This window comes from Aulonocara sp. 'chitande type north' Nkhata Bay, linkage group LG18 (genome assembly GCF_057382095.1).
Source record: "Aulonocara sp. 'chitande type north' Nkhata Bay isolate Kocher_YH1m ecotype deep benthic linkage group LG18, A_spYH_male_GT1.1, whole genome shotgun sequence".
NCBI classification, from domain to species: domain Eukaryota; kingdom Metazoa; phylum Chordata; class Actinopteri; order Cichliformes; family Cichlidae; genus Aulonocara; species Aulonocara sp. 'chitande type north' Nkhata Bay.
This window is the reverse complement of record NC_141361.1, coordinates 10,858,126-10,885,489: the sequence shown is the minus strand read 5'-3', so window position 1 is coordinate 10,885,489 and position 27,364 is coordinate 10,858,126. Positions and strand designations below refer to the sequence as shown.

Sequence of the window (27,364 nt, the reverse complement as noted above, 5' to 3'; positions counted from 1 at the left end):
GGGAGCGTCCCATCACGCATGTGTGGTCAACATATCTACAGCTGTGTGATACTATCATGTCAATATGGACCAAAATCTCTCAGAAATGTTTCCAACACCTTGTTGAATTTATGCTACAATGAACTAAAGAAGTTCTGACTGCAAAAGGTTTGATCCAGTTGCAAAGTGATTGAAGAGTGTAAATGTCTTTCTGACATCTTATCTGACATTTAATCACAAATCCTATTTCATAACAAGGTAAACCTGGATACTACAAATAAATACAAAAAACATTTTATCATTATAAACTAATAAAAATAAGAAAAAAAGGCATTTTAACCAGATGTTTCCCAGACATTCTAATCTAAACACCAACACTAACTCTGAAACACATAATTCTTCACTAACACAGGTTTAATTGTTTGGCATTATTTGAGCAATCAAAGCACAATCAAAGCAGATGGTTTTGGATGTTATGTAACAGTTGTTTATGAAGACAAGTTTTAATTGGTGCAAGCAATTTTATTTTATCTCTTGTCTGCAAGGAGCTGATAACAACTTAGAGAGGACTTACATACAATAATGCATATTTTATTAGCCGGTGCAACACGGGCCACAAACAAGAAGCTTTCTCATTAACGTCCATTAATATCCACAAAGTGCTCCAAAACTCAGACCACTTTCGAAACACACACAGTGGAAAACGTTGTGAGAAAGGCCTGCATTTAAAATGCTCACGTCCAAATGAAAATATAGAGTTTCTCCCTCGCTCTGTGATGGACCAGACACATGGATGTAAAGTGCCACAAGAAAAATGTTTTCTATTTCTCCCGAAAGCAGCGCAGGAACAATTTATCACAGCTGGAGACAGACTCAATCAAATGAATAAAATAAGGCAGGCCATACCCCTGCTACCGGGTTATGCATTATACATGTTTGCGAGAGGTTTATAACACTTCAAATGACACCTCACTGGGGATCATGTGAGATTGCCTTACTGTCCAGGTGAAATGCTACAGCTTCTAAAGGTGCTGCTGTGTACTTAACAGAGGCTGACAGCTCACACAGCAGGCCTTCATTCCCGACTTCATCACTTACGACACCTGGCGCGGGAGTATCGCCTTGACCAGACCTCCACAATTTCATCCATCCTTTGTCAGAAATTTCATAAGAGTGCAGAGCACTTTTGACACTCATTCTCAGGCCAATCACTGCCTTCCTGATTAGATATAGAGAACTCACTGGTGGGGGAATTTGAGCCAAAAGAGGCCTAATTCTGTAGAAGCTGCCAGTCTTTTTTACGATGATTTACATAAATCTCCATGGGGAGAGGGCAGTGATTTAAGCAGTCTTGTCTGGAGGCAGAAGGAGGTGCAGACGTAGAGACTGGTGTAAAGTGTGATTGCCTCTGGGCCCATGTTGTGTGGATGAAACTCTCCAGAGGCAGAGGATGGCGCTCTGCATTAATCTGCGAGTATCATCCTGCTGAATATAAGACATCCACTTCACATGAATTGACTTCGAATTCTCATTTTCACCCGGAAATGTTACACACATTCATGCTTAGTAAAATGTACATTTTTTAAAACATTTTTTCACCATGACTACTCAATATCCAATAGCATAAGCACAATGGGCTGTGTTTAAACAGGCTGCCTTCCCAAACAATAAACACAGCTTGGTTTTTACATTTTGATGTGGTGGGAATTAAAAGGCTTTGATATTTCAATTTCCATAAATTGTGCAGGGAATATACAGCACAAAGCTGTTTGAAGGCAGAGGAATGGGATCACGGACACGGGTGTTTGGGATTAAAAATAAATAACACTCACAAGGGACATTAAAACGAGCATTTTCAGATCCATCACAGAGAATCTGATATAATAAATTAAGAAAACTCTTAAGGGGGTGCTCTATTTTGAATAGACTACACCTTCATTGTGAAGGTGAATGCTTATAGAATATAAATGTACTGCAGGAGAAAGGGTTACTCAAGTATGAAGTATTATTATATTACAAATGTGTTGCATTATCAAATGTTTACAAAAAAACATAGTGGGGAAAATAAGTATTTGATGCCCTGCTGAATTTGCAAGTGTGATTGCTTACTAAGAAATTAAAAGTCACTAATTTTATGGTTGTTTCATTTTAATAGAGAGAGACAGAAACAGATTATATATTTGATTGCCTACAATCCCTGATTCCTGCACACACAGATGAGAGATTACAATCAGTCAGTTACTCCTGATCTCATCTTGTTTCATGTATAAAGCACACCTGACCACAGAATCCGTTTGTTTCATTCCAGTTCTTCCACCAGCATAGAGAAGACCAAAGAACTGTAAAGGTTAGAATAATTATTCAAAAAAGGAAGAAATATAAAAGAAACATCAGTTGCCCTCAGTCTAACACCATGTACCTCCATCCCTCAGCCAGAAGCTTCAAGTTGGGTCATAGATGGGTCTTCCAGTATGACAAATGACCCAAAACATACCGCTAAGGCAACAAAGGAGTGGCTAATGAAGAAGCACATCAAGGTCATGGAGTAGCATAGCCACTCTCCAAACCTCAATTCTACAGAAAATCAGTGGAGTTGGCTGAAGCTATGAGTTGGCAAGTGACAGCCAAGAAACCTAAAGGCTCTAAAGTGTTTCTGTAAAGAGGAGTGGGCCAAAAACTCCTGAGATCTGTTCAAATCTGATGACCAACTGCAAGAAATGAAATGAAAATTAAACTGCCATAAAAATTAGAGACACGTACACTTCTTAAGTGAGCAAATTCAGCTGGCATTTAGCTAATTATTTCCCCTAATGTATATCTATGTAAAATGTGAGATGCCTTTATCATAAGCAGCAGAAACATTTTCCTCTAAAATAAAATATATGTAAGAATATGTGAAAGATACTTTATTAATATTAGGAAGATTAAAGCCAAATATTGAAGAATTACACCTGCACCTCTGTCATTAATTTAAAAACATCTTTTAATCTGCTTATGCTCTCTTAATCTTCTTAGTTTGCCTTGATAGCTGAAATGACTTTTTTACCTTCGGTTTTGTTTGTTAGTTTTACTGAAATCCTGAATTCTGTTATTTACTGGGAACTAGAGCAGGGAGATATGACCAAAAATATTTATCATGATATACATTTGAAAATTTGCGATAACGATGATATAATTGACACTAGACAAAACACTTTACAACTCCACAACTTTATTAGTGCAAAAAACAAAAACCATCAATGTATTTTCACTTAAACAAGCAGCTGTTTTTTATGTGCATTAAAGTTATATAAAAATTTAACAGTGCAAATGCAAATTCCTTGCTGACCAAAAGGCATTTCCGGTGGAAATTGGCCGACATATCCTCAGCATAACCATGTATAATATCCACAAAACTTAAAGAGAGGTTATACACACACAATACGGTAATATTATGTTGAAGCACAGTATGTATCACTCCGCGAGGCTCCTGCCTACGATAGCCGTAATGCTCCGACAATCCATCAAGCGATGCGGGTTCGTAGCTTAGCAAAGTCTGACGGGTGAAAGCTAAACCAGTTCCACACCACTGAAGTTGCAGCATTTTTACAAACCAGTTCTGGTTCATCCGTTTCATTCAACGATCTGCTTTCGCCCTTCTCATTCTCCGTCGCCGCCATACTTTTTCCGCCATGTGAGTATGAAAACAAAGGCACTGCGCATACGCGTTTAACCCATATTCTATCGCAATATTTCATTTTCTTATCTTTGCCCAATATTATACCGGTATTACCATGAACTGTATGATATGGCCCAGCCCTACTGGGAACTTCTTGGCTCTTTATCACATTTGAAGTTAACCCTTTGGCTTTTATTATGGTTTAAAAGTGTGTGTGTTTATGTATGGGGTGTGGCCAATTTGATTGGCAAGGGGGCAGACACAAGTTGCTGGAGCCAATCACGTCAATCCAAGGCTTCACCTCTGCTAACTGAGGCCACTGAACTCCACTGTGTTGCAGTACTGGTGGTTTTTGAGGGCATTTAATGAAACTGACTGACACAATATTAAATCCCGCTGTGTGGTACAACAGTCTGCACTGATCAGTATTTTATCAGTTTGTTACTTAGCTTAATTAGTAAAATAATTCCCAACTCAAAGAGCTGGAAAGAAGTTCACACCCCAAAATCAGTGCTGCAGCACGCTGGATTGTTTTCACACATTTTGATGTGACGGTTGCTATAACATGAGGCTGAGCTAGCTAGACATAAAGAAATAAATATATTGGGGACTGTAAAAGATAAATTAAAAAATAATAATAATTAAAAAGGGCAGCACGGTGGCACGGTGGTTAGCACTGTTGCCGCACAGCAAGAAGGTCCTGAGTTCAATTCCACCATCAGGCCGGGGTCTTTCTGTGTGGAGTTTGCATGTTCTCCCCGTGTTTGCGTGGGTTCTCTCCGGGTACTCCGGCTTCCTCCCAAAGTCCAAAGACATGCAGCTTGTGGGGATAGGTTAATTGGACAATCCAAATTGTCACTAGGTGTGAATGTGCGAATGAATGTGAGTGCAAATGGTTGTTTGTCCCTGTGTGTTGGCCCTGCGACAGACTGGCGACCTGTCCAGGGTGTACCCTGCCTCTCGCCCTATGACAGCTGGGATAGGCTCCAGCGCCCCCCGCGACCCTGAAAAGGATAAGCGGAAGCGAATGGATGGATGGATGGATAATAATTAAAAAGACATAAAAAAGAAGTTTGAGTTCTTTAAGAAATGACGTCTTTGCCATCACAGTTGTTGTTGCAAGAGGGATCATTTTGTTCCAGAGAGTTTGAATCCTGGCGGGTCTATTGTTAATCTTTAGTGATTAAAAAATAAAATGATAAAAGATATATTTTACTTGAATCAAAATCTTTTGTTGTTTATTTTGCCTAAAGACAATCGAGTTCATTTCCCTTACTTTGACTTGATACATTTAGCTTAGTTTGCTGCACCTCGCCTGCAGATGCACCTGACCCTCAAAGTTTGAAATCCACTGAATTAGCATTTTTTTAAATTTCATATAGAAATCATCAGCATCTATTATCAGCATATGTTGATAATTTAACATTCATCGCATTTACATACAGTTTCGAAAACAATTGACAGTCTTCTGATTTTTTTTATGCGAATAATATGAAAAAACACATGAGAATAGAAGTGCAAATGTTATCTAGCATCTACAAATAAATGAACACTTAGTGAGATGTAACAGCTTAACCTATGTGTGTCTTCCCTGTAGTTCCAGGTGTTTGTTCCTCACCTCCTGTTTAGGAATGCTGACGTATCCCAGGTGGGGCTTGTAAGGCTTGTATGGCTGCTTGGAGAACAACGTCTCGCCAAATACAGGCTGAAAGAGGAAGGAGGGCTTCTCAGAATAGTTCACCACCACCACAAAGAGCGACACTGCCACAATCAGACTGGTCGCGATCAGGGACTTCCTCTGTGGAGGGAGAGAAAGCACATTCATGAGAAGCCTGACCAGTGCACAGAATAAAACCTGAATATATGTTAGAGCAAATCTAAATGTGGCCTTTCAGTATTTTCTGTGGTTTAACAGCTTGGGCTGAATGATAAGCAGAGAAGAAGATTTGCAGTTTCATCGTAAAACTGTAACTGTGAAAGTCAACTATTTGTTTTGAAAATAAAATAGCATGATAAAAACATATTTACACTAAAAAGATAATTGTGTGTTAGATTCCAGATGCCAACAGTGCACACAGTTGTGCATGAAACTTAGTGGGGAAAACAACACTTTAACATTTAATAACACTGAGCTCAAAGGAAAAGATCAGTGAAAACAAGTTCAGCCAACAGTGGCACGATTCTTTCAGCAAACTCAATACATGTTGACGCTGCAAACCCCTAAACTAGATTTAATCTTATTCTTCAAAGATTTCAAAACAGAAAGTTAAAGCTTTAAGTTGATTATTTCACTTAACAAGACATCACAAGACATACAAACACAAATATATTGAGTACATTAGAATACAACATGATATACACAAATTTCTCTAACTGTAATTTTGTGTGGTGATTTATTTTCACTCCTGATAATCTCACAAGGTCAGGCTCTGCTGTTTGTTTGTTAGTTACTGAGCGTGTGCATTTTGCACAGCTAAATAGGTAAAATTGAAGGTGACAGTCATTTACCAGGATGATTGCTCGTGCACATCACCAGGAATTCATGGCATTTGAGCTTCATTTTTGTTAAATATGATGCCGCATTTTAATGTCCTAATACCACCGCATACAGTTAGGTTCACGGATATTTAGCACTATGACCCAGCTTTTGTTATTTTGCCTTCGTATATGACAAAATGTAGCTTAAATGATAAAAAATTTAAAGTATTGCATCAACTGTTTTAGGAAATTCTCCATTTTTCATAGGCTGACATGATTTTAAATATGAGTGTTCACATCACCAAATACTGTTTCCTTCTTTGATATGCTCTGTTACACCCTTACTGCAGCCGCCTTCAGTTGGCGCTTGTTTGTGCAACTCTCTGCCTTCAGTTTTTTTGTATTTGATAACTAAAAAAACATGCTCCGCTAGGTTGAAATCATGTGACTGACTTAACCATTAAAAAAAATGTCCCATTTCTTTACCTTCAGAAACTCTGGGGTTGCTTTTGCAGTATGTTTGGGGTCATTATCCATTCGCACTGTACAGGACTGTCCGATCAGTTTTGCAGCATTTGGCTGACTCTGAGCAGAGAGTGGGTCCTGTACACTTCAGAATTCATCCTGTGGCTTCTATCAGCAGTCACATCAGTAATAAACACCAGTGGCCCAGTTCCACTGGCAGCCATGCATGCTCTTGCAATAACATTGCTTTCACCATGTTTGACAGATTTGTTGTGTTTCTTGGACCATGAGCTCTTCTTCACTCACCCTCCTTTCACTCTAGTTGCTTATACATATACACCATTTTGCATGTCATATTCTAACTCTAACCTGTGTGTTATTTGTCCCGTCTCTCTCCCCTCATACCCCACCGGTCACAACATAGCTGCACCTCCCTGAGCTTGGTTCTCCCGAAGGTCTCATCCTGTTAAAAGGGAATTTTTTGTCCCACTTTTGCCAATAGCTTGCTTGCAGGGGGTCATCTGATGGGACTTCTGTCTATTTTTGTAGGGTCTTTAACTTACAATATAAAGTGCCTTAATGCAATGTTAATTAAATTGCATCAAAGTCCTCTTCTTGGTTATATCTATGCAAAGAGGGATTTTTTTAAATAATTGGATGCTCTTTTAGATGTTTTGTGGCAAACTTGGCCTTCTTGTTCTTGTTCACACCTTTGTAGTTTCTCTATGTTCATGTCGATTTTAACAATGGTACATCTAATTCATTGAGAGTGTTCTTGACTTGGTTAGACGTTGTGAGGACGCACTAATTTTGTTAAACCTCTTGAATTAAAAGTGAAAGCCTGCAGATTAATGACATCTTGGTTGTCTGCTTAAAATGCAATTTTTAGTGTATACAAGAGGTAAATTGTGTTACTGTTCAGAACTTTATTTATGGGCCTAATTGTATTACATTAGGTTGGAGAAGGAAGACAACCTTGTGCATGAGGCTTATTCAGTCACAAGAACCTCTGTAATGGATTTTTTGACTATTTTGGGGAAATCTGAATGGGTCAGTCAGTGTTTTGAGTTCAAGGCAAGACTAGCTGCTTGTTGAATGTCCAATGACTCACTGAGTTGTCCTATTTGTGTAGAGTACAAAAAAACTCTATACAAGACCGTACCTCCTGTGTGCCCATGTCTTTTCTCCACTATATCAATTTTTTGTCATAATAAATTTATCTAGTTTTATACTCTTCATCTCTCCTGAAAGATTACTTCTGCAAGAAGAAAACCAGGCCCCACTGTATTTTCCACAACAACTCGCTAATAAATAATAGAGAATTGTATTTGCCTGGCTTGTAGTCATAATCATGAAACAGAGTAAACACGACCATCGGTTTTGATCAAAACTCAAAAAATGATTTGTTTTCATGATACTGTAAAAAGAGTTCACCACTGCTAGATACTGATGCATCTGCTAATACAGCTTAACTGTCTGAGTAAAACCTCCTACAGAACAAATGAGGATATAAGTGCCCACGGAGATATGAGCACTCGTTCTGTGAGAGGATGCTTTCAAGTCAGAAACTTTATAAGGGAAGAAAATGAAAGTTAAATTCAATCATTATGTTTTCAATTACAGACTTGTGAGTCACAATATCCTCTTCCTTTCACTTCAAATACATCGAATATGAAAAGATTCCTGTGAAGTCCTCCTCCTTCCTATGTAGTCAATTTGCAGAGATTAACCCTTAATCTCTGCTCACTGACACACGCAATTTCCCTCTTTCTAGTGTGACTGAGCCAACACACCTTGAAAAAGCTGAGCTGGCACAGGCAAAGTCGTAATCAATTCTGTAGGAGCGTCACAGCTCAGCTTGAGGTTACTCGACAGACATTCGTGGCTCTCAGATGATGATTGTGTTCTACTTTTCATCTGGTTGCACTAATGCACTGACTGTGCATAAATGATATGAGCTTCTTTTCTGTTTCAATATTTTTACTAATGAAGCAACAGCTGGGGCTGCATTAATACAAACAGTGCACAACAGCCCCACGATCATATGGAGGTAAGAGGTATTACGGCCTGGCTGAAAGAGCTGAGTGATGTATAATGGATAAAAGATAGAGGACGAGGAAAGGTCTCACAGACAAGAAGATATTGGCAGGGCAGAGCTGGAGATCAATAGATACAAGAGAGAAAGAATCGGACTGTAGTGAAAGAAATCTGAGGCATGCTACAACAGCTCTCAGCCAGAGGGTGATGATAGACTGCAGCAGAGCCAGAGATGCTTTATTTTTTTTCTCTTTTATTCCAGGAAACTTTAATAATGTGCTGCTAATATAACACACGGCAGCAGGAAAGTCTGGGTTTTTAAGAAGGTGCTGTTTTGCAAATTCTTTGAATTTATCTGATGTTGGGGAGATTGAATGTGGCGCGTGGTAATGGTGAAGCCCCCACCGCCAGCCTGCCTGCACCACCACAAGCTCTGATCTCCAACATTAAACATCCCAAGGGAGACACCGGAGGCTGTGCTCTTCAGAGATGAGATCAAACATTTGGTGTGCGGTGGGAGTGGGGTTGAAAAAGACGGCGACCATTTGCTGCCCTGACAAGCCTATCACACTTTACCAGTTGCATGTTTGTTGCATCATACATCATTTCATGGCATTACAACCATCTTTGATCATAAACAGACTCTCAACTTTGATCTGGCATGAAAACAGCACAAAGGGGACCAATGAGAAATCCCTTTTCCACTCGATCAGTACTTTACAAAATAATATATAACACTTTCCTGAAAGAACAGTCAGTTATATGCCACCCCCCCCCCCCCCCCCCCCCAAAAAAAGAACAAAAAAGTGGCAGGTCGAGGTTTCTGAAAATGTGCTGTAATAGCCAGTCATCAAGAGTCCATAATGGAGCATGAAACCAATCCTTTATAAAGCAGGAGGGTTCATCATGAGGGGGAAAAAACAACCCTCGGCTAAGTCTGCAGAGCTGCAGCATCCATCTGTTCTCATGAGGACAGAAAATTTCCTTGTCTCCTTCAACCTCAATCTGGCCACAAATCACAGGGGAAATGATGTGTCAAAGACTGGAGGCGATTGGAGGGCTCCATGTGGGCGTTGTGGGGCACTGAACCTCCACTAGCTCGAGCGAAAGACTCACAACTTCTCTCCTCGTTTGCTCATCCATCAGGGTGATCACGAGTCAGCCTGTTGAGGCGTGTGACACAGAAATTGAAAGGCTCAGTATCAAAGGAGGAGTACAGTCGGGGAGTGGGACCATTAACACCATCATAGAGGCAGCAGAACAGCTATAAAGTTTCAACATTAGAGCTTTCGGTCAATGTTAAAACATTTCGCTTGAGCAATATGACTCCATATGCAGCTGCAACGACCTTGTTTGCCATCACGAGATCAGACAATGATGGCCATTAACGGCACAGGCACTTAACGGCTGTAGCCTGGGAACGTTTCATATAATGCGCGCCGTCTGAAGGCTCTGAGTTGTCTATTTTTAAAAGTGCTAAAACCTACTCTTAGGAGATATTGATCTCAGTTCACCGGCAGACTGTGTGGGATCACTGGGCTCTGGTACATGAGAGAGCCATAATTTCCCCCCAGTCCCTCCTGCAGGGAGCCTGTATGAGCAGATTGCACACAGGAAGCTAGCAAAAGGTTATTGATGGCCAGCTTGTCCATTTGTGGCAATGACCAAACTGACTTGTCAGTTGTGCAGAAATTGAGCAATAGCAAGCTATGTGTTGTTATAAAGTACATTCAATCAAATGTCTGTATTTCTGTTTTATGCTATTTATTTTTACATTTTTACAGCTTTAGCTTTAGAGATCACACAAACACATTTTTATTTGCTTATAGTACTTCATCTGTACCTATCAGAAAGCCGTTAAAGAGGCCAAGTCCTCCTACATATCAAACCTGGTTAGCAGTAGTGTCCATAAACCTCAGACTCTGTTTCGTGTTTTAAATTCCATTGTAAATCCTTACACATCCACCAGCCTCACACCTTCTGCCACCCTCTGTAATGACTTTCTAAAGTTCTTTGTAAACAAGATTTCCTCCCTGCAGTCTGTCATTCCATCTTCACCTTCCAATCCCTGTGTTTTGTCTTTGTGCCATTCTGCCTTTAATCAGTTCGAACCAATCTCTCTCTCTCAGCTGCATGAAATAGTCTGCAAGGTTAAGACTACCAACTGTTCCACCGATGCTATCCCCTCTCGGCTTCTGAAGCAGGTTCTGGACTCAGTCGGACCTTTCCTTCTGGTCCTGATCAATGCCTGCCTCAGTTCTGGTTGTTTTCCAACACCCTTCAAGCACGCTGTTGTTCAACCTCTCCTTAAAAAGCCTAATCTAGATCCATCCCTACTCTCTAACTATAGGCCCATTTCCAACCTCCCTTTTCTGTCTAAAGTACTGGAACGAGCCGCCCTCACGCAGCTCCAGCTATTTCTTGACAATAACAATCTCTATGAGAAGTTCCAGTCTGGTTTTAGAGCTCGGCATAGCACAGAAACCGCCCTTCTGAGAGTTTTTAATGATTTGCTTTTAACTGTTGACTCTGGTTGTGCTGCTGTCTTAGTAACCCTGGACCTGACAGCAGCCTTCGACACTGTTGATCACAACATACTGCTATCCCGCCTTCAACATTGTGTCGGTTTAAAGGGCACTGTCTTAAAGTTTTTCCAGTCCTATTTGAATAATAGGAGTTTTTCTGTTCACCTTGGTGAACTGTCATCTCCCAGAGCTCCTTTAACCTGTGGCGTACCTCAGGGGTCCATACTAGGCCCCCTGTTGTTTATTCTGTACTTGCTCCCTCTGGGCGATGTGCTCCGTAAACATAATGTGTCCTTCCACATCTTTGCCGATGATATTCAGATCTACCTCCCTCTGAGGTTGAACTGCAATGTTTCTTTGCAGCCGCTACTCTCCTGCTTGTCTGACATTAAGACTTGGATGACTCTTAACTTCTTACACCTTAATGAAAGCAAAACTGAAGTCATTGTGTTTGGGCTTCCTAAAGATCCCAACTTCTCTCTTGACTTTTTGGGACCCCTAACCTCCGATTGCACTTCTTCCATTAAGAGTCTTGGTGTTATTTTTGACAATGCTTTTAAACTTGATAAACAAATCAGCTCTGTAGTTAAGGGATCTTTTTATCATTTGCGGATTTTAGCCAAAGTCAAGTCTTACCTTTGCAGGAACGATCTAGAAAGAGTGGTCCATGCTTTTATTACTTCACGGCTAGACTACTGCAATTCCCTCTATGCTGGCCTAGATCGTTCCTGTCTACATCGCCTTCAACTGGTGCAGAACGCTGCCGCTCGCCTGTTGACCGGTTCAAAAAAAAGAGACCACATCACTCCGGTTCTCTGCTCTCTCCACTGGCTCCCAGTTGCCTTTAGGATTGATTTTAAAATCTTATTGCTGGCTTTTAAGGTTTTAAATGGCACTGCACCTTCTTACCTGTCAGAACTCCTTAGTACTTATCGCCCCAGGAGATCTTTGAGGTCAGCCGATCTGATGCTTTTAGATGTTCCCAGGTATAAATTAAAGACAAAGGGAGAGAGGGCGTTTGCTGTGGCTGCACCCAGACTGTGGAACAGTTTACCTCCTCACGTCAGACTCTCCAAAAGCCTAGAAACTTTTAAAACCGCTCTTAAAACTCACCTCTTTTCATTGGCTTTTAGAAAGGTTTAATTTATTTGTTTTATATATTTTTATTTTATTTTTATCAGCGAGGTGTTATTACGAAATTGTGTTCTATTGTATTTTTATCTGTATTTACTGTACAGCACTTTGGTCAGCCTTGGTTGTTTTTAAATGTGCTCTATAAATAAACTTGACTTGACTTGACTTGTAACAACACTACAGTAATACATGTAAAGCTTCATAATAAAGGCTCAAAAACCTCAGAAACATTTTTAGCTGATTAGTCAGTGTCACTGACTTCAAATGAAGTACTGTGCAACAGTTTTGAGGCATTTCTTATTTCTTTATGTTTTGCTAGTAAAATAGGAAGCACAGTAGGTGCAGCAATTTACTGAAATGTGTTCACACATACACGGAAATACAGTTCATAAGATAAAAACAGAGTTTGTACAATTCTGTAGGCGCTCACTGTTGTAGCTCTCAGGTACAACACAGGCTGCCGTGCCAAAGTGTCTACAGATACAACTTAAAACTGGTTCTTTACTAGGTTGTCTGTGTGTGTAGATACTATATTTGCTCATCCCTTGGGTTAGGAGTCTGTTTTTATGCTTGAATGATTTATTGGTCCGTGTCTTAACCACAAAAAAAACCCAGTCCTCTGAAAATGGTAAATTGGTCAGGTACAAAGACTGGACTAAAAATGAGTGATAAAGCAGACCATGTCCAAAGAACACCCACACCTGCTGAGGTGCTAGCCACGATGGTTGTGGTGGATTGGTTGGGAGCTCTGTTTGTAGTTTTAGTTTTTCCACTCAGGTTTTCACAGTCCTCAGTCTTATAGTAAGATAAGATATGACAAAGATTGCCATCCTTTCATTTTGACAAAGTAATTATTGTATTTGGGTTTATAATGCACGACCAAGGAGGTGATTTCAGAATTCCTGGAATAACACCACCCATCCCATCTGTAAACATTTAAAATTGTCTCACTCCTTCACTGAAGGCATTTTTACTTACAATGGAGTGTTATCACTTTTGTTTATGAAAAAGATCTGATACCTTCACTAAATATTACTAACTACGTAAATCACTAGGGCACTTTTCTTACTAATTAAACAACAAAAAAGGTATAATAAATCTGTAAACTGCAGAATAATCAACAAGTCGTGCGCAATTCACTTGTGTGATGAATAAAAATTCAAAGCAAATTAGCTGTTTATTTCCTCATGCATATATAGTGCATTCAAAATTTCACCTCCATCAGGCTCTATCTGAGCATGAAGAGAATACAATTTCCCACAAAGACTAATGCTCCAGCTCAGTAAACAACAGGGCCACACAGTAGTTCAATCCAAAAAGCTAATGGCAGTGGGTATTGGAATAATGAGAGGCTCAACCTGAAGAAAATGGCTCATGAAAAAACATATCTGGTAGCTAGTTTTAAGTGTCTCATGGGCAATGGGCAAAAAACAGAAAATTACATTTGCAATGCAAAAACGCTACCTTGCTGGCTCCTGATTCTCTCCACCACGGTCCAGCGAGCAGTTAAAATCCAATTTCAATTAAGGTGTTTGAGAAAATATTTGAGGAGCCTTACTCTCACTCTTCCTCTTCCTCTTCATAGTGCTAGTGTTTCTCTCCAAGGCAATAAGACAGAAATATAAACAAAGAACCACTCCTGAGATTAAAAGAGGGCCCAGGCACATTACTTCACTCGTGTCATATTTCCAGCAAAGGTCTCGCTTCAAAGCCATCCAAGTACAAGATAACAAACTATTCTTTTCCCGGCGGAGGAAGAGGCCGAGTCTTTGCTGCCAGTAACACGGTCACGCACAGGTTCCCCTTCAAATTTCACCCACGGGAGCATAGACTGCCACAGGAACTGAGAAATGATGTTAATATAATTTGCAGCTGTATCTGCATTTAGATTAGGTTCATCGCTGTCTTATCAAGTTAATTGAGGAGTTATTTCTACGTTTAAACTTAATCTGCTTCAGTAAAGTTTCATGAAGGCATCACGTGTGTCACACTCACAAGTTCATGCTCTCACTTCTGTCTTTGAAAGGAATGTGTGGAGCGGCTGTAGCGATCCATCTTGTCAAAATGGGATAAAAACATATAGAGGGTATTTTATTATTTTCTGTTAGAGTTTCACTTCTCCAGGCAGAGGGATAGTTCCAGTGTTAGCAGAACTACAGGCCTAAAGAGCCAACATAAATGTTATGACAAGAACCACTTCATGCTCAGCTGATATCTGTCGCATATGGTCCCTAATTACTGCCATTGGAATCATTCATTGTTATTCCCAGTATATCCTATGTTCCTTCTATTAATGCTGGAAGTGGGAAATGAACTCCCTGGTGCATGTCTCGCTCTCTCATGAGCAGTATCACATTTCCATTTTTGTCTTTGGGCTATGCAACAAGGAGGGTGGATAGTTACAATAATAAGTGGATGACAACAGTACTGGTTACAACCTTACAGAAAAGTATATGACAGTTGGATCAGATCACCCTACAGTGCCAAGTGTGAAAAAAGGTATGCCAAGTCAAACGTATTCTAGTTTAGATTTATGTTACAAAATGTAAGCATGCCTACTGACAGCATTTTTCACCTTTGTTTTTCACAAACTAAACTGTAGAGTCTAGACCTGAAGGGAAAAATCCAATAATATTCATATTTAAAGGTGCAAAAAGGCAAACCTTGTAGTGCTTAAGTTTTCATTTTCAAGAGATGAATATAGTTGTATTGTGGTTATTGACTACAATACCCTTGAACATTTTGATTCTGAATAACTATGAAGTTGATGCTGCTTTGTTGTAGAAAAATGGACTGTTGGCATAACTATGATCGTATAAAGTAGCATTATGAATTTAAACTTGACATGGGTTTAAAGTCTTAGCCACCACTCATTTCTTTATATTTAAAGAAAGGTAGGAAAATGGGAACTAGGTGCAGCGATTTATTGAAGCATGTGCAAACATAAATAGAAATAAAGTCCATCCATCCATTTGCTTCCGCTTATCCTTTTTCAGGGTCACGGGGGACGCTGGAGCCTATCCCAGCTGTCATAGGGCGAAAGGGTACACCCTGGACAGGTCGCCGGTCTGTCGCAGGGCTAAATAAAGTATATGGGGTAAAACCAGAGCTTCTTCAAAGCTTTTCTTTGGATGATGGCTGCATGTTTTTGATCTCATCTCTGTTTAAAAAGACTTCTGGTTTCTGGGAGGCCAATCCGTGACCTATAGTGTTTGTGTGTTTGTGATGATTGTTATGCTGCCAATCAGACACTTTCTGGATGGTGCTGCAAAATAGCTCAAACTCTGACAGTGCTTTGCTGTGTTCATAATTCCATGAAATCTGACAAAATCTCCAGGACCACTGGCTGAAATATAGCCCCAAACTACTGTGTTTTACAGATAGCTCTCACCTCATCTCATACCTCATCCAAATATTCTGATGATGAATTGAACCAAAAATTTGTTCCAAGTTTCACTTCCCTAAGAATGGCTTCTTGACAGCCACCCTTTAACTCAGACCATTTCCAATGAGGCTTTGTGAACAGTAGCTTGATCAAGTAAAGGCAAAGATGCATCACTTCAGTCCTGTGTCAGGTGGCTCCAGCCCAGCTCCAAATATATCTAAAACCTCCAAAGAGAAGAACTCACCTGGAATACTCACCTGCCTGCTAACATCCACTTCTCACTTGGATCCCGCCTGCCTCCAGAGATATCACTCCATACCTATGCCTCTCTCAAGTCAAGTTAAACTGTTCCATTCTTTTTCTGTCACACTTGGACATAGTTCAATCCCTTATGGACCCCTGGCTAACTCATTCTGTCCTCCTTCAACAGAACACCCGTCGTTGATCCAGTTAACAGTTGCCTTTATCTTCTTCATTGTGTGAAAATAAATCTCCTAACTGCATTCAGCGTGTTGAGTCTGAATTCAGTGTCTTCCCTTGTTTTATATTTTTGGAGTTTTTTAGTTGTAAGCTAAATCATTACTTTATAGTGATGATATGATACTTTTCATGAATCTCTTATTAAAGACTAGCACCCCAATTAATATGAATTGCAGATGCACTTTGGCAACCAAGCTGAATAGCGTAAAATCTGATTCTAAAATCAGCCAAAACACCAAACTATGGCTTCAAAATAACATCTGCAAACTACTGAGTTGATTGTGAATGTATCTGTCCAGTATTTTGAACGTTGCTTAAGGCACCATCTGCAGTTTTATTCAGATTGAGATTTAACAATATTGTGAAATTCATATCAAAAAACTTAAGTCAACATCCTTTTATTAGAGGTACACCCAAGCCCTTGAGTAGATCGCTATAAATAAACCCTATAAGTAGTATTTTCTTTTTATATATATTGGTTGACTTGGTTAGCTATAGAGGAACTCTTGTGAAATTACTTTCATACCCCAGGCACAGCAATGGATGCAGACGGAGAGAGACGAGGAGAGTTCAGATCCAGGAATTACCAAGGCTGGAGAAAACAGCTCAAATTAATGCAGAGTGGGAGCAACGTGGTCCTTCACTACACTGACGTCTCAGGAAAATCTCAGGCAGAGGTGCTTTCCATTCTGTGTTGATCCATTCCTCTCTTGTACACTTTTTAACTTTTTCAAAATTATGCAGAAGGGTTGAGTTAGGCACAGAGCTGAGAGTGAGGGGGTATATTATTTCTATTTTGCTTTAAACAGGCTCACAGTAAAGCACATCTACTTTAAAACTGTATGAGAACCAGAAACTGGTTTATTGCTAAGTAAAATTTCTCACATGTTGTTGAGGTGTGCTAGAAAGTAAGAAAAATAAAAAGGACTGATTTACAAATAGTATATATATTTACACACATATATATATATATATATATATATATATATATATATATATATATATATATACACACGTGTGTGTATATGTATGTATGTATGTATGTATATATATATATGTATATATATATATATATATATATATATATATATATATATATATATATATATATATATATATATATATATATATATATATATATATATATATATATATATATATATATATATATAAAATGCACTCCACATCTCTGTTTCTATTTTCCCTGCCCTAATGAACTACAGCTGCAGCCGTAAAAATGAATGAGCAGCAGCAAAGTTCATTGCTCATTTGGGGGTTTTAAAACCTGATGATCCCAACCAAGCCCAGCAGAGGGGGCAGTCCCCTTACACAGCTGTCATGTGGAGAACATATGGGAGCAGAAGAGCACTGGTTGCAGCCTTGCATCTTAAAAACTGATCTGTGGAGCTCCTCTGACTAAGCCACTGGCCTGGAGAAACCCCCCAAACACTCACTAGGTTAGTTACAGTAAGTTAATCCAGAAGAACAAGGTTTATTTTCTGAATGAACACCAAGAACCAAATCCAGTCAACGTGTTTCATTCATTTACTTTGCCATGGTGTGCCCAGTAATGTGCTTCTCATAATCCAAAAAACACGCTTCTAAATAAATCACTTCTAGTGAGCATGTGTATGCAGCAGGTTTAAAAGGCAACCGAAATGACAGCTCCACTGGGCTGTGAGCGCTTTCATTTCTTGACAGAAAAAAATTGAAAAGAAATTTGAATTGTTACTCGCTCACAATTAGTTTGCTGACAAGTGTGGCATTTGAGGCATAATGTACTTAGCTATAGTTGGGAAATATAATAACACAGAACATGCAAGTAGTACTAAAACAATTAGTTAAATATTGTGAGCCTTCTTGAATGACAAATGAGAGAAATACATCAGTCCTTGCTTTTCAGAGATTTAGTATATACAATTTATATATTACTGGACATTTAAAGACCTCACCTTGGGTTCTTGGTGTTCTCTCTAAAACAATAATTTCTTTCTACCATATTTTTAAAAAATAGTCACCATTCTGGGCTAAGGTTGTATTTACTGACATATGTTAAATCCAATATTCCAATCTTATTATTACCAGTGAGTAATGTCAGTCATGTTATATGACTGAAAATATTCAAACAATCATTGAGTGAAATTTTCTTAGTTCTGTATCTGTCACGATTTATATATAGTATGTAATATGCACAGCCACTTTACTGGGTACACCTAATCCAATCAGCCAATCACATGATAGCAATTCATTCTGTTGAGGCATTGACTGCTGAACTTCAAACTGAGAATGAGGAATAAAGGTGATTTAAGTGAACATGGCATGGTTGTTGATGCAAGAACAGGATTTTCCCACAACCATCTTACAGAGAATGGTCTAAAAAAAGAGAAACTATCCAAAAGTATCTAATTGATGCCAGAGGTCAGAGAATAGCCAGACTGCTTCAAGCTGATAGGAGGGCAACAGTAACTCATATAACCACTCATTATAACCAAGAGGAGGATCTGTAAATGCACAACATGTCAAGCCTGGAAGCAAATGGGCCACAGCAGCAGAAAACCACACCGCGTTCCACTACTGCCAGCCAAGAACAGGAAACTGGGGCTACAATTCACACTAGCTCACCAAAGTTGTACAACAGAAGACTGAAGAAACATTGCAGATTGATGAAAAAACATCTCATAAGGCTTGATTTCTGCTGCAACATTCAGATGGTAGGGGCAGACAAAGCATGGATCCATCCACCTTTTCATGAAACTGTAATGATGTTAGGGAAATTTTCTTAGCATGCTTAATGCCCACAGTGGACCAATCTTCTTACGTCTGCTTCCAGCAGGATAACACACCATGTCACAAAGCTCAAATCATCTCAACCTGTCTTCTTCAACATGACAGTGAGTTCACTGTATTCAAATCTGATCAACAGTCACCAGATCTCGATGCAACAGGGGATATTCACATCTGATAAATCTGCAACTGTGTGACCAAAATCTCTAAAGAATGTTTCCAGTAAATTTTTGACAAAGGGGGTGAGAGGACAGTGCTGGCAAGGTGTAACTGAAAATACATGTAACAGTCTCCGGAGCAACGGTTACAAAATAATATAAAAACAAAATAAACAATAACTAACCAGCATCTTACAGATGGAAACATGACCAAAAAAAAACAAAAAAACAAAAACAAACTCATTATATGCTGCTTTCCTTCTGGCAGTCAGTATTCAGTCAAAACTTAAGGAAGTCATGCTCGTCAAAGAGGTATAATGGATGTAATGATGAACATCCAGCTTTCATTTCAGAGATGCTCATTCCTGCTTGCAGACCAATTTGCAGGAAATGAAGTCGCAGCAGAAACGATCATTTCTCTTAAAAGATAAAAGGGATAAACACGTAATATGTGGTGCACCAATCTCCAACTCATTTTTTGTGTATTTTATCAACTAAGTACAGCTGTCCATGCTGTGTTAATGAAACTTCACTCATTCCCGATATGGGCACAGGGACCTTCCTCCTGTACAATAACAAAATGTCCTGATGACGCCCTTGGAGCATATTACTTCCGTGGTATCACACTTATCGGCGGCGACATATGAAAAGCAAATCCTTAAATCCGGGTCAAATGAACACTAATCTGGTCTACTGGCATGAAACTGGATCGTTTTGGTACAGACCATCATGAACAATCTTAATCTGGACCCCAAAAAATAAATCAGGTTGTTTTTGTGTGGATGAGACTCTGCAGGTGGCAACAATAAGGACTCAACACCCTTTTTTTCTGTATAAACTCAAATACCGCAAATCCCAGTCATCAGTAGATGACGTCAATCGCTGCGCACATGTGTTCACCAGCACACGTGTACTTGTATGTGTGCCTGCGACAGGAAAGCACCAAAAGCCCATTTGACTAATGCATATCTGATATCAAATGGAATATAATCCCCACAAGTATGAAGGATTAAACACTCTGCAATATTCACTTCCCCCCCTCTGGATCCAGCAAACTCTTGGGACAAGAGGAAAAGAGCGCCATATGTTCAGAAAAAACAGTCTGGTGATGCTCTATGCTCTGCTGCGTAGGCTGATGCTTGCTCACTTGAGAAAGTGAAGAATTTGTCAAAGTGAAAGGGGGGGCTGCTCTTTGTGGCACTTTGAAAAGCTGAAAACTGGAATATCTGTGCGCTGAGTGAATGAGTCTACCTGTCAGGACGAGAAAAAAAAGCATTCTGAGAATTCATTATTTTTGGCAGTAAGTTATTGTGCTCCATTAAGACTCTCTGCTATGTGACTTTCTTCCCCGCAGCACTTCTGTAAGCCCATTTGTCTCATTTGATGATGTTTTGTCTCAAGGTCACAACACACAACAATGTGAAGCAGAAAGCTTATATTTTCAATTTTATGCTTATTTATTTTTCTGCTTTACTGATTTTTTTTTTTTTAGGATTTACTTTGCAGATTCAGATAAGCAGCTGAGATCCTCAATCTGAAAACTGCCCTGTGTACTGAGGGCAACATCTCCCAGGATGCACAAAGAAGGTGTATCCAGTGTGAATGGGACATAGAACAGTCCTTACTAATGACTGTAATAATACTATCTAACCTAAGACCAACATAACTGTATCACAAAATAATTAAGAGGTACTTTAAATTTATTTTACTATTTATTATACTATAATGAATATGATATTATTTTTAATGATTTAAAGTACAAACCTAGTCAAAGTAATGTTGTTTGCCTTTGCCTGAAAGAGATGCATTCGTTTTACACAGCAAGCGCTACATATTTGATGTGGTTAATGTTATGTGCATCTTTAACTAAATAAACTGATCTTCAGTAACGCTCTCCTGTGTTCTCCTGCTGTGTTTTAAATGGTTCAGGCCCAGATTATACATCGTTTGAATGCACAAAGCCTCACAATTCAAGCTGCTTTAGATCCCAACGGAAGAGCAACAACAGTTCCTTACAGCGCAGAAAGAGTGCACACGTTGCAAAAAGTTAGTTTATGACACTTTCTATCATCTGTATGAGCATATACTTGTTGGATTTCGATCCACTGCTCATAAAACTTCAGCAAACAAAATGCTTCCAAGCTTTTTGCCTTTTTTTTTCTTTAAGGAAAATAGGGGTGAAAGTCAAGGTGTTAATGTATGTTTGTTGAACCTGGTTCAAGCCAATTAACTGTAAATCAAAAAATCAATAAACCTTAATAGCTCTCAGTGCGAAGCCGAGCAAGCCTGGCTATGAAGATACAGTAACTCCATTTATCAGACCACCTGCTCACTTTTGCTTTATGATGGAAAAATGATGACTAAACGTTCCCTCGTCTATAACATCTATAACTCCTATTGTCAGGGGTTATTTTTGGAGAGAGCCAAAATGCCTCCTGCCATTCAGCCAGGAGCACAAAATGACTTCTGCCGCTCACTTATGACAAGAGTCATTTCAGCTTTATCCTTCTGTCATATCTGAGTTTTTAAGGGCTGGCTCTCATAGCCGCAGATGGCCATTGGGCAGAAGAGATCGCACTGCCGGCCAAGGACAAAGCTACTGTACAGTAATGCATCAGTTGCTCTCCATCCAGCACAAATGTCCCAAATTTGGGCCACAAGTCGTGACTGCAACCACTTTGCAAGACAAACTTTACTGAAACAAAAAGAAAAAGGAGAAAAAACAACATGCATGAGAACGCAGAGGCTGCAAACTTAGCTTTGAAATTCTATGGAGTTCTTTACAGCAGAATACCAATTATTGTCCCTGTCTTTGTGTTTGAAGGGCGAAGGCAGGGGGGGAATCTGGCTGTTGAGAAAAACATCGACCAGAGAAAATCCATTTTAATTTGCCAAATGCCAGAGCAGGATTACTGACATTTAGCAACTGATATTTCCCCTGAAACTCAATAGGATCCCTCCATAACTTCATAATAAAGCCTCATCTCATTGCAAGTGATTATGCACAGCATGACTGCTCACACACAGAAATCTGAGTATATGTATTTATCAAAAGTGCAAACACAGAGACATTTGAGAATGTGGAAAGATTAGAAAGACAGATGCAATGCATCATTTGCAGGACGCAGGAGCAAACAGCGCTGACAGTTTCTTTCAACACTTGACTAAACAGAAGTTCGGCCTCTGCAGAGATTTTTTAAAAAGGTGTTATTTGTTAAAGAAATGCATTTGACAAGAAAATGTCTCCTCGAGGATGCTGGAGACGGGGAAGCAGGAATGTATGTAGAGTTCTAAAGTGGTTCAGCATCAAAAGGGAATTTGTCCTGTTTGAAGTTCAGCCTTCAGAGGGATGACGACTACAATACCTAGAGGTGACAAATGCATTGTTGTAAGAGGCAAAGTGATTTGTTTTGCCTTTGACTTTGAGAGATCCTTTTACTACAATAACTGCACAGTTGGGGGTGCCCCTATAGATCAGTTTATTGAGCAGGAATCCCATATACCAACGGCTATAGTCCTTAATGCAGTGGCCTGGCTTGAGTCTTCCCCAGACAATTTCCTGCATGTCACTCACCCTCTTTCTCTCTCCACATTCGTATCTACTCTACTCTGTGCTGTGTAAGAAAGGTCTAAAATGCTCCAAAATATATAAACATGCAACATATAGAAATATATATTTAGGATATATATATAAAAATAAAGAAAGTGCACAGAAAGCTCAGCTGATACACTAGATACTCATAATGAACACCCTTAGTGTTGCTCAGCATCCTTGCATTTCGCTAACGATTAATGCAGATTCCCAGTACATTAGCCAGAAACATTTTCCACACGTCTGTCAAGATGAAGCTACAAGTTAATGAGCATAAGAAAAGACGGATGTGGAGGAATATCTTTCTGAGCAGTGGAACAAATAGGATATGTTGGATTAGACAGAGCATGTGTTGCATTTAGGACATATTTTTAAGTTATACATGTCTCACCCTGAGCATGTATAGCTTTTATTGTGGAGGAGAAAATCTGAGTCAGCTGCACCCTCGTTGTTTACAGCGGTAGAAATTTCTGTGAGCTTTCTAACAGCGAATGCACTCAAATGATTTGCAAGCACACCTCTTTGTTTTTCATTAATCCTCTTAGATTGTGAAGGTGCTTTAAGAGCTTCACTGACGGCATTATGAAACTTAAAGTGGAGCGGCTGTTGCACACAATAAACAACCCAGCCAGGTGAATCGAAGGCCACCAAACGAGCCTGCTATGCGACACACGCAGGTGTTCACTCTGCAAAATAACAATAAAGTTTGCCAAGTCTGTCAAAGCCTCTGTGGATAGCTGCCACCCTGTGTTAGGAGAATGGTGGCATTCAATGTGTGTGAGTGTGTGGGAGAAGGTTTGGGAGGAGGTGGTAGAGGTGTCACAGTCAACAACAAAAAAACAGCACCCGACGCTGCAGTTGTGAGGGAGATCAATAATAAGCCAAAATACAAATCTGGACACAGAAAGCAATCACAGAACGGCCGCTGAACCTCAAACACGACATGGAACGAGAGCAGTGAGCCTCGCTGAGCAGATGCAACATCACCCAGAGTGCACAGTGGCATTTTGAAATGCTGCCCACTCCCTTTTTCCACACTGACCACAACAAAAGTTTGGAGGCACAAGCGAACATAAAAGTACCCGGCGGTTTTTATTTCATGGGGGACAAAAAAAAGACTGGCCTTTATTTAATGCCCTCACTTAAACGCCAGGCTTTATTTGTGTCTGTCAACCTCTTCGGTTTACGCCGGCAATCAGCTTCCCAGCGCTGGTGTCCAGAGCACTGCCGGACTTCCAGTGGGGATAATAACAGAGGCGCTGCAACCTTTTATTAGCCTGGTCAACAGCCCTCAGGAAAGAGCCTATACTATGACCAGACATGTTTCCCACTGAGCACATCACTGAGTTTATAGCTCTACCTGACACTTCAATGAGAGGGGAAACTGAATCAAAGCCAGGATATTCGTCAAGGATATCTGATGCTGTATATGTCATCCACAATTCAGCAGCGGGATGGAAATAAATCCTAACATGTCAGGGCAATAAATTAAGCTAAAAAGCTGGTCTGCCGGGAGCAGGCGTGGCACACAGCTCACAGTTAGACAACACTAATGCAATTACAGGGATTTTCTGCTTGCTCAGAGGCTTGGTTCAAGGGCGGAGCGCAGAGAGCTGAAGGCGAGCTGCACACAATCAGGCGTTTCTCAGGGTAGCAGCCAAGCCTGATCTTGCCACCTCACTCTGTGGAAAGGCCGTTGAGAAAATGCATATAGGATTACAGCAGTATGGTTATGAGATCCAGGGTATTCTGCATGTCTGATGAGCCTAACCTGTGCCAAACTCAGCTTTGCTGGTTTGGGTTATTGAAGGTTATGAAAACAAAATCATTTTTTGAACAGCCACAAGGATGCGAGCTGTGACCTAAAACAGGATTTTAGAAAATTACCCCACTAAATTGATACCCTGAAGAAGGACTTTGCTTGCCCCTTTGCTCCCACTAGCTGTATGGTCAGAGTCAGGTACAAACAAGCCACTGATACTAAAATACCAAGTTTCAGTATTTTGTATATTTCAGCAAAACAACACTTGAACCATTCCTTCATTCCTGCAACCTTCCTACTCAGTCTGACACCTCAAACTATCCCTTTGAGTCTTTTTTTATAATTTGGGCAGTGTTTCTAAGCCGCATCCAAGTCTATGGAGAGCATAACTCCTTACCAAACATGGCCTCTGCTGATCTGTCTCTTCTGGGGCTTTGGATCGCCGCTGTGCCAACAGGCAGTAAGGCCTTGCCAAGAGTACAACAAGCTCTTAGACCTTGCCAAGCGTACAATGTGCGGACGGGGACTTGCCAAATGTAATCCAGCAATAGTGCAACACGCTCAAATGAATCCAACTGGCTGTAGGTTGTAACTCTCTGTAACTCTGTCACTTTATGCTTGGAAATCAACTGAAACTGAAGGAATAAATGCTCCTAAAAGCTGATAATTGTGCAGAAATTTGTGGTTAAGAGTGCTGGAAAGCGTCCAAGGGAAGAAAAGGGTAGCAGAAAACTAAACTGTTTAAATCTAGAAAGGGTGGTTTCCAATACCTGTCTGCATTCCTGGGTGTCTGATCGATTCATGCTGCTCTCCTCCTTTTTGTCAATTCTGGTCTCAAACTCTCTCTAACACTCATTGTCATTTTCATCATCATTACTTTGATCCACTGATCTTCTTGCCTCATTGCTTATCTGTCATCCTGCCTTTCCGAACGTCCTTCCTGCAACACTTCACCTCATCCTGGATGTTCAGAGAGACTCATCTGAAGTCTCCATCAACCATCTGCTAACTCTTTTCCCTTGCCACCATCATCTGTGACTCTGGGGTTCTGTTCTATTTACCACCTAGGTGTAGGACACCGTTCTGCCATATTGCTTCAGAGTATAATCTAATTACTCAAATTACACTCCTTTTTGTTGTCTGACCAACAGTCCAAAACACAAAAAAGGTTCAGATCACATAATGGAAGACAAGACAGAGCACACGTTTTCACATTTTCGAAAACCGTAACACTAAAGTTTAAACATTAGTTCCTTGAAAAACGATAATTACAAAAAACTTTCGTTTTGCTGTAAAATCCAGTGTTTCAACCTTGATTTAAGCTTATTAGCACCTTATAAACACCAGTGTGTGAATGTGTGTGTGAATGGGTGGATGACTGGATGTGTAAAGCGCTTTGGGGTCCTTAGGGACTAGTAAAGCGCTATACGAATACAGGCCATTTACCATTTACCTGAACTCAAACATCTTGAACAGGAGTTTCCAGTGGTTATTCTGCTGTGACAATTCAGTGCAACTGTAAACAGAACCTACAGCAGGTCTAAAAATGAGCTACGCTGGAGTTCATTTCAAATTAAGAATTCATGTGATGTGATGATTAACCGTAAAAGTAATTTTAAAGTAGAAGCACTTTACCAAACATTTGCTGACTATAACATATGACAGGGTAATGTTCATATTGGGGCGACCGTGGCTCAGGGGTTTGGGAAGCGCATCTGTAACCGGAAGGTCACAGATGCGTCCTTGGGCAAGACACTTTACCCTACCGCCTACTGGTGTTGGCCAGAGGGGCCGATGGCGCGATATGGCAGCCTCGCTTCTGTCAGTCTGCCCCAGGGCAGCTGTGACTACAACCGTGGCTTACCTCCACCAGTGTGTGAATGCGAGAGTGAATGAATAGTGGCATTGTAAAGCGCTTTGGGTGCCTTGAAAAGCGCTATATAAATCCAATCCATTATTATGTTCTTTTCATCCTCCCTTCTTTTCTCATTTTTTTTTTACTTTAGAGGGTTGGTCAGACAAAATGATACATGCTAGAAAGATTACATTTGTGGAGAATGACAATGAGCATTCACATTTTTAATTAATCAGAAATCACAGTGAAAATAATAATGTTTTTTAAAACCTGGCTTGCTGATTCACTTCCCTAGCACTTTTAATTTCTGCTCTGTACTCTACCTGAATATTCACCAAATCACAGACAGGGCCTCTCTCAGCAGGTGTTCACAGCTCAGAGACAAATCTGCCGTCATACATACACAGAATGTCCATCCGGTATTTGCCATTCCCACGCTGCTGTTAGGTTGGCTGGTGGCCGCCTGGATGATTCTCTAACCCAAAAGTCCAAAGCTGGTCCAGGGAACCATCAGGGCCGGATGCTGCCATCTGACCACCAAGGATCTGCCACTTTGGCAGGTTTGTCTCTGACTCACTGACTCAGTGTTATCTACAAGTGGAAGTTAAAATCCCAGTGGACAGTGAATTGTTGAGATGCCAGTCTTAATCCTGAAGTGGCGTGTGACCCTTTAAGCCCCACAGACCTGCTGTCCGAGAGGTCCTGAACGTGTTTGTGTTCAGTATGTGCTGTTACTTATCTATGTAGCTATGTGACACACTGGTAAAATGCTTGCCACACAGCTAATTTGATATGCATTCAAAGAAAAACAGAGGAGGAGGTGCTAAATCCAGATGCAGCCAGCTGCCTCACATTTCCCCGCTACAACTGCTTCTGCTGACTCTTAAATGTGTGCAATGGTAAATGACTGGAGCAATAACTTTAAAAACAGAAGCACTTGATTACTGAAGAAAAACATTGCCAAGTTTGGTACCAACAGTTTTTATGTATTTTCCCCAAATCAAGGGACCATATGGACGTTTGGGGTTTGTTTTTTTTTATTGAGATTTAAGCCAAACCCCTGAGAATAACT

General features: G+C 40.1%; 1 protein-coding gene across 2 annotated transcripts in view; it reads right to left on the bottom strand.

Moving 5' to 3' along the window:
• Window positions 1–27,364, bottom strand: part of st6galnac3 (ST6 (alpha-N-acetyl-neuraminyl-2,3-beta-galactosyl-1,3)-N-acetylgalactosaminide alpha-2,6-sialyltransferase 3) — a 114,417-nt gene that overhangs the window by 71,138 nt on the left and 15,915 nt on the right. The window contains exon 2 of one of the 2 annotated variants that reach the window (XM_086270566.1): window positions 5,256–5,435. The exons of the other annotated variant lie outside the window; for it this stretch is intronic. Coding sequence (XP_086126692.1) covers window positions 5,256–5,435 — 180 coding nt within the window. The remainder of the gene's footprint in view (window positions 1–5,255; window positions 5,436–27,364) is intronic. 2 annotated transcript variants of the gene reach the window in all.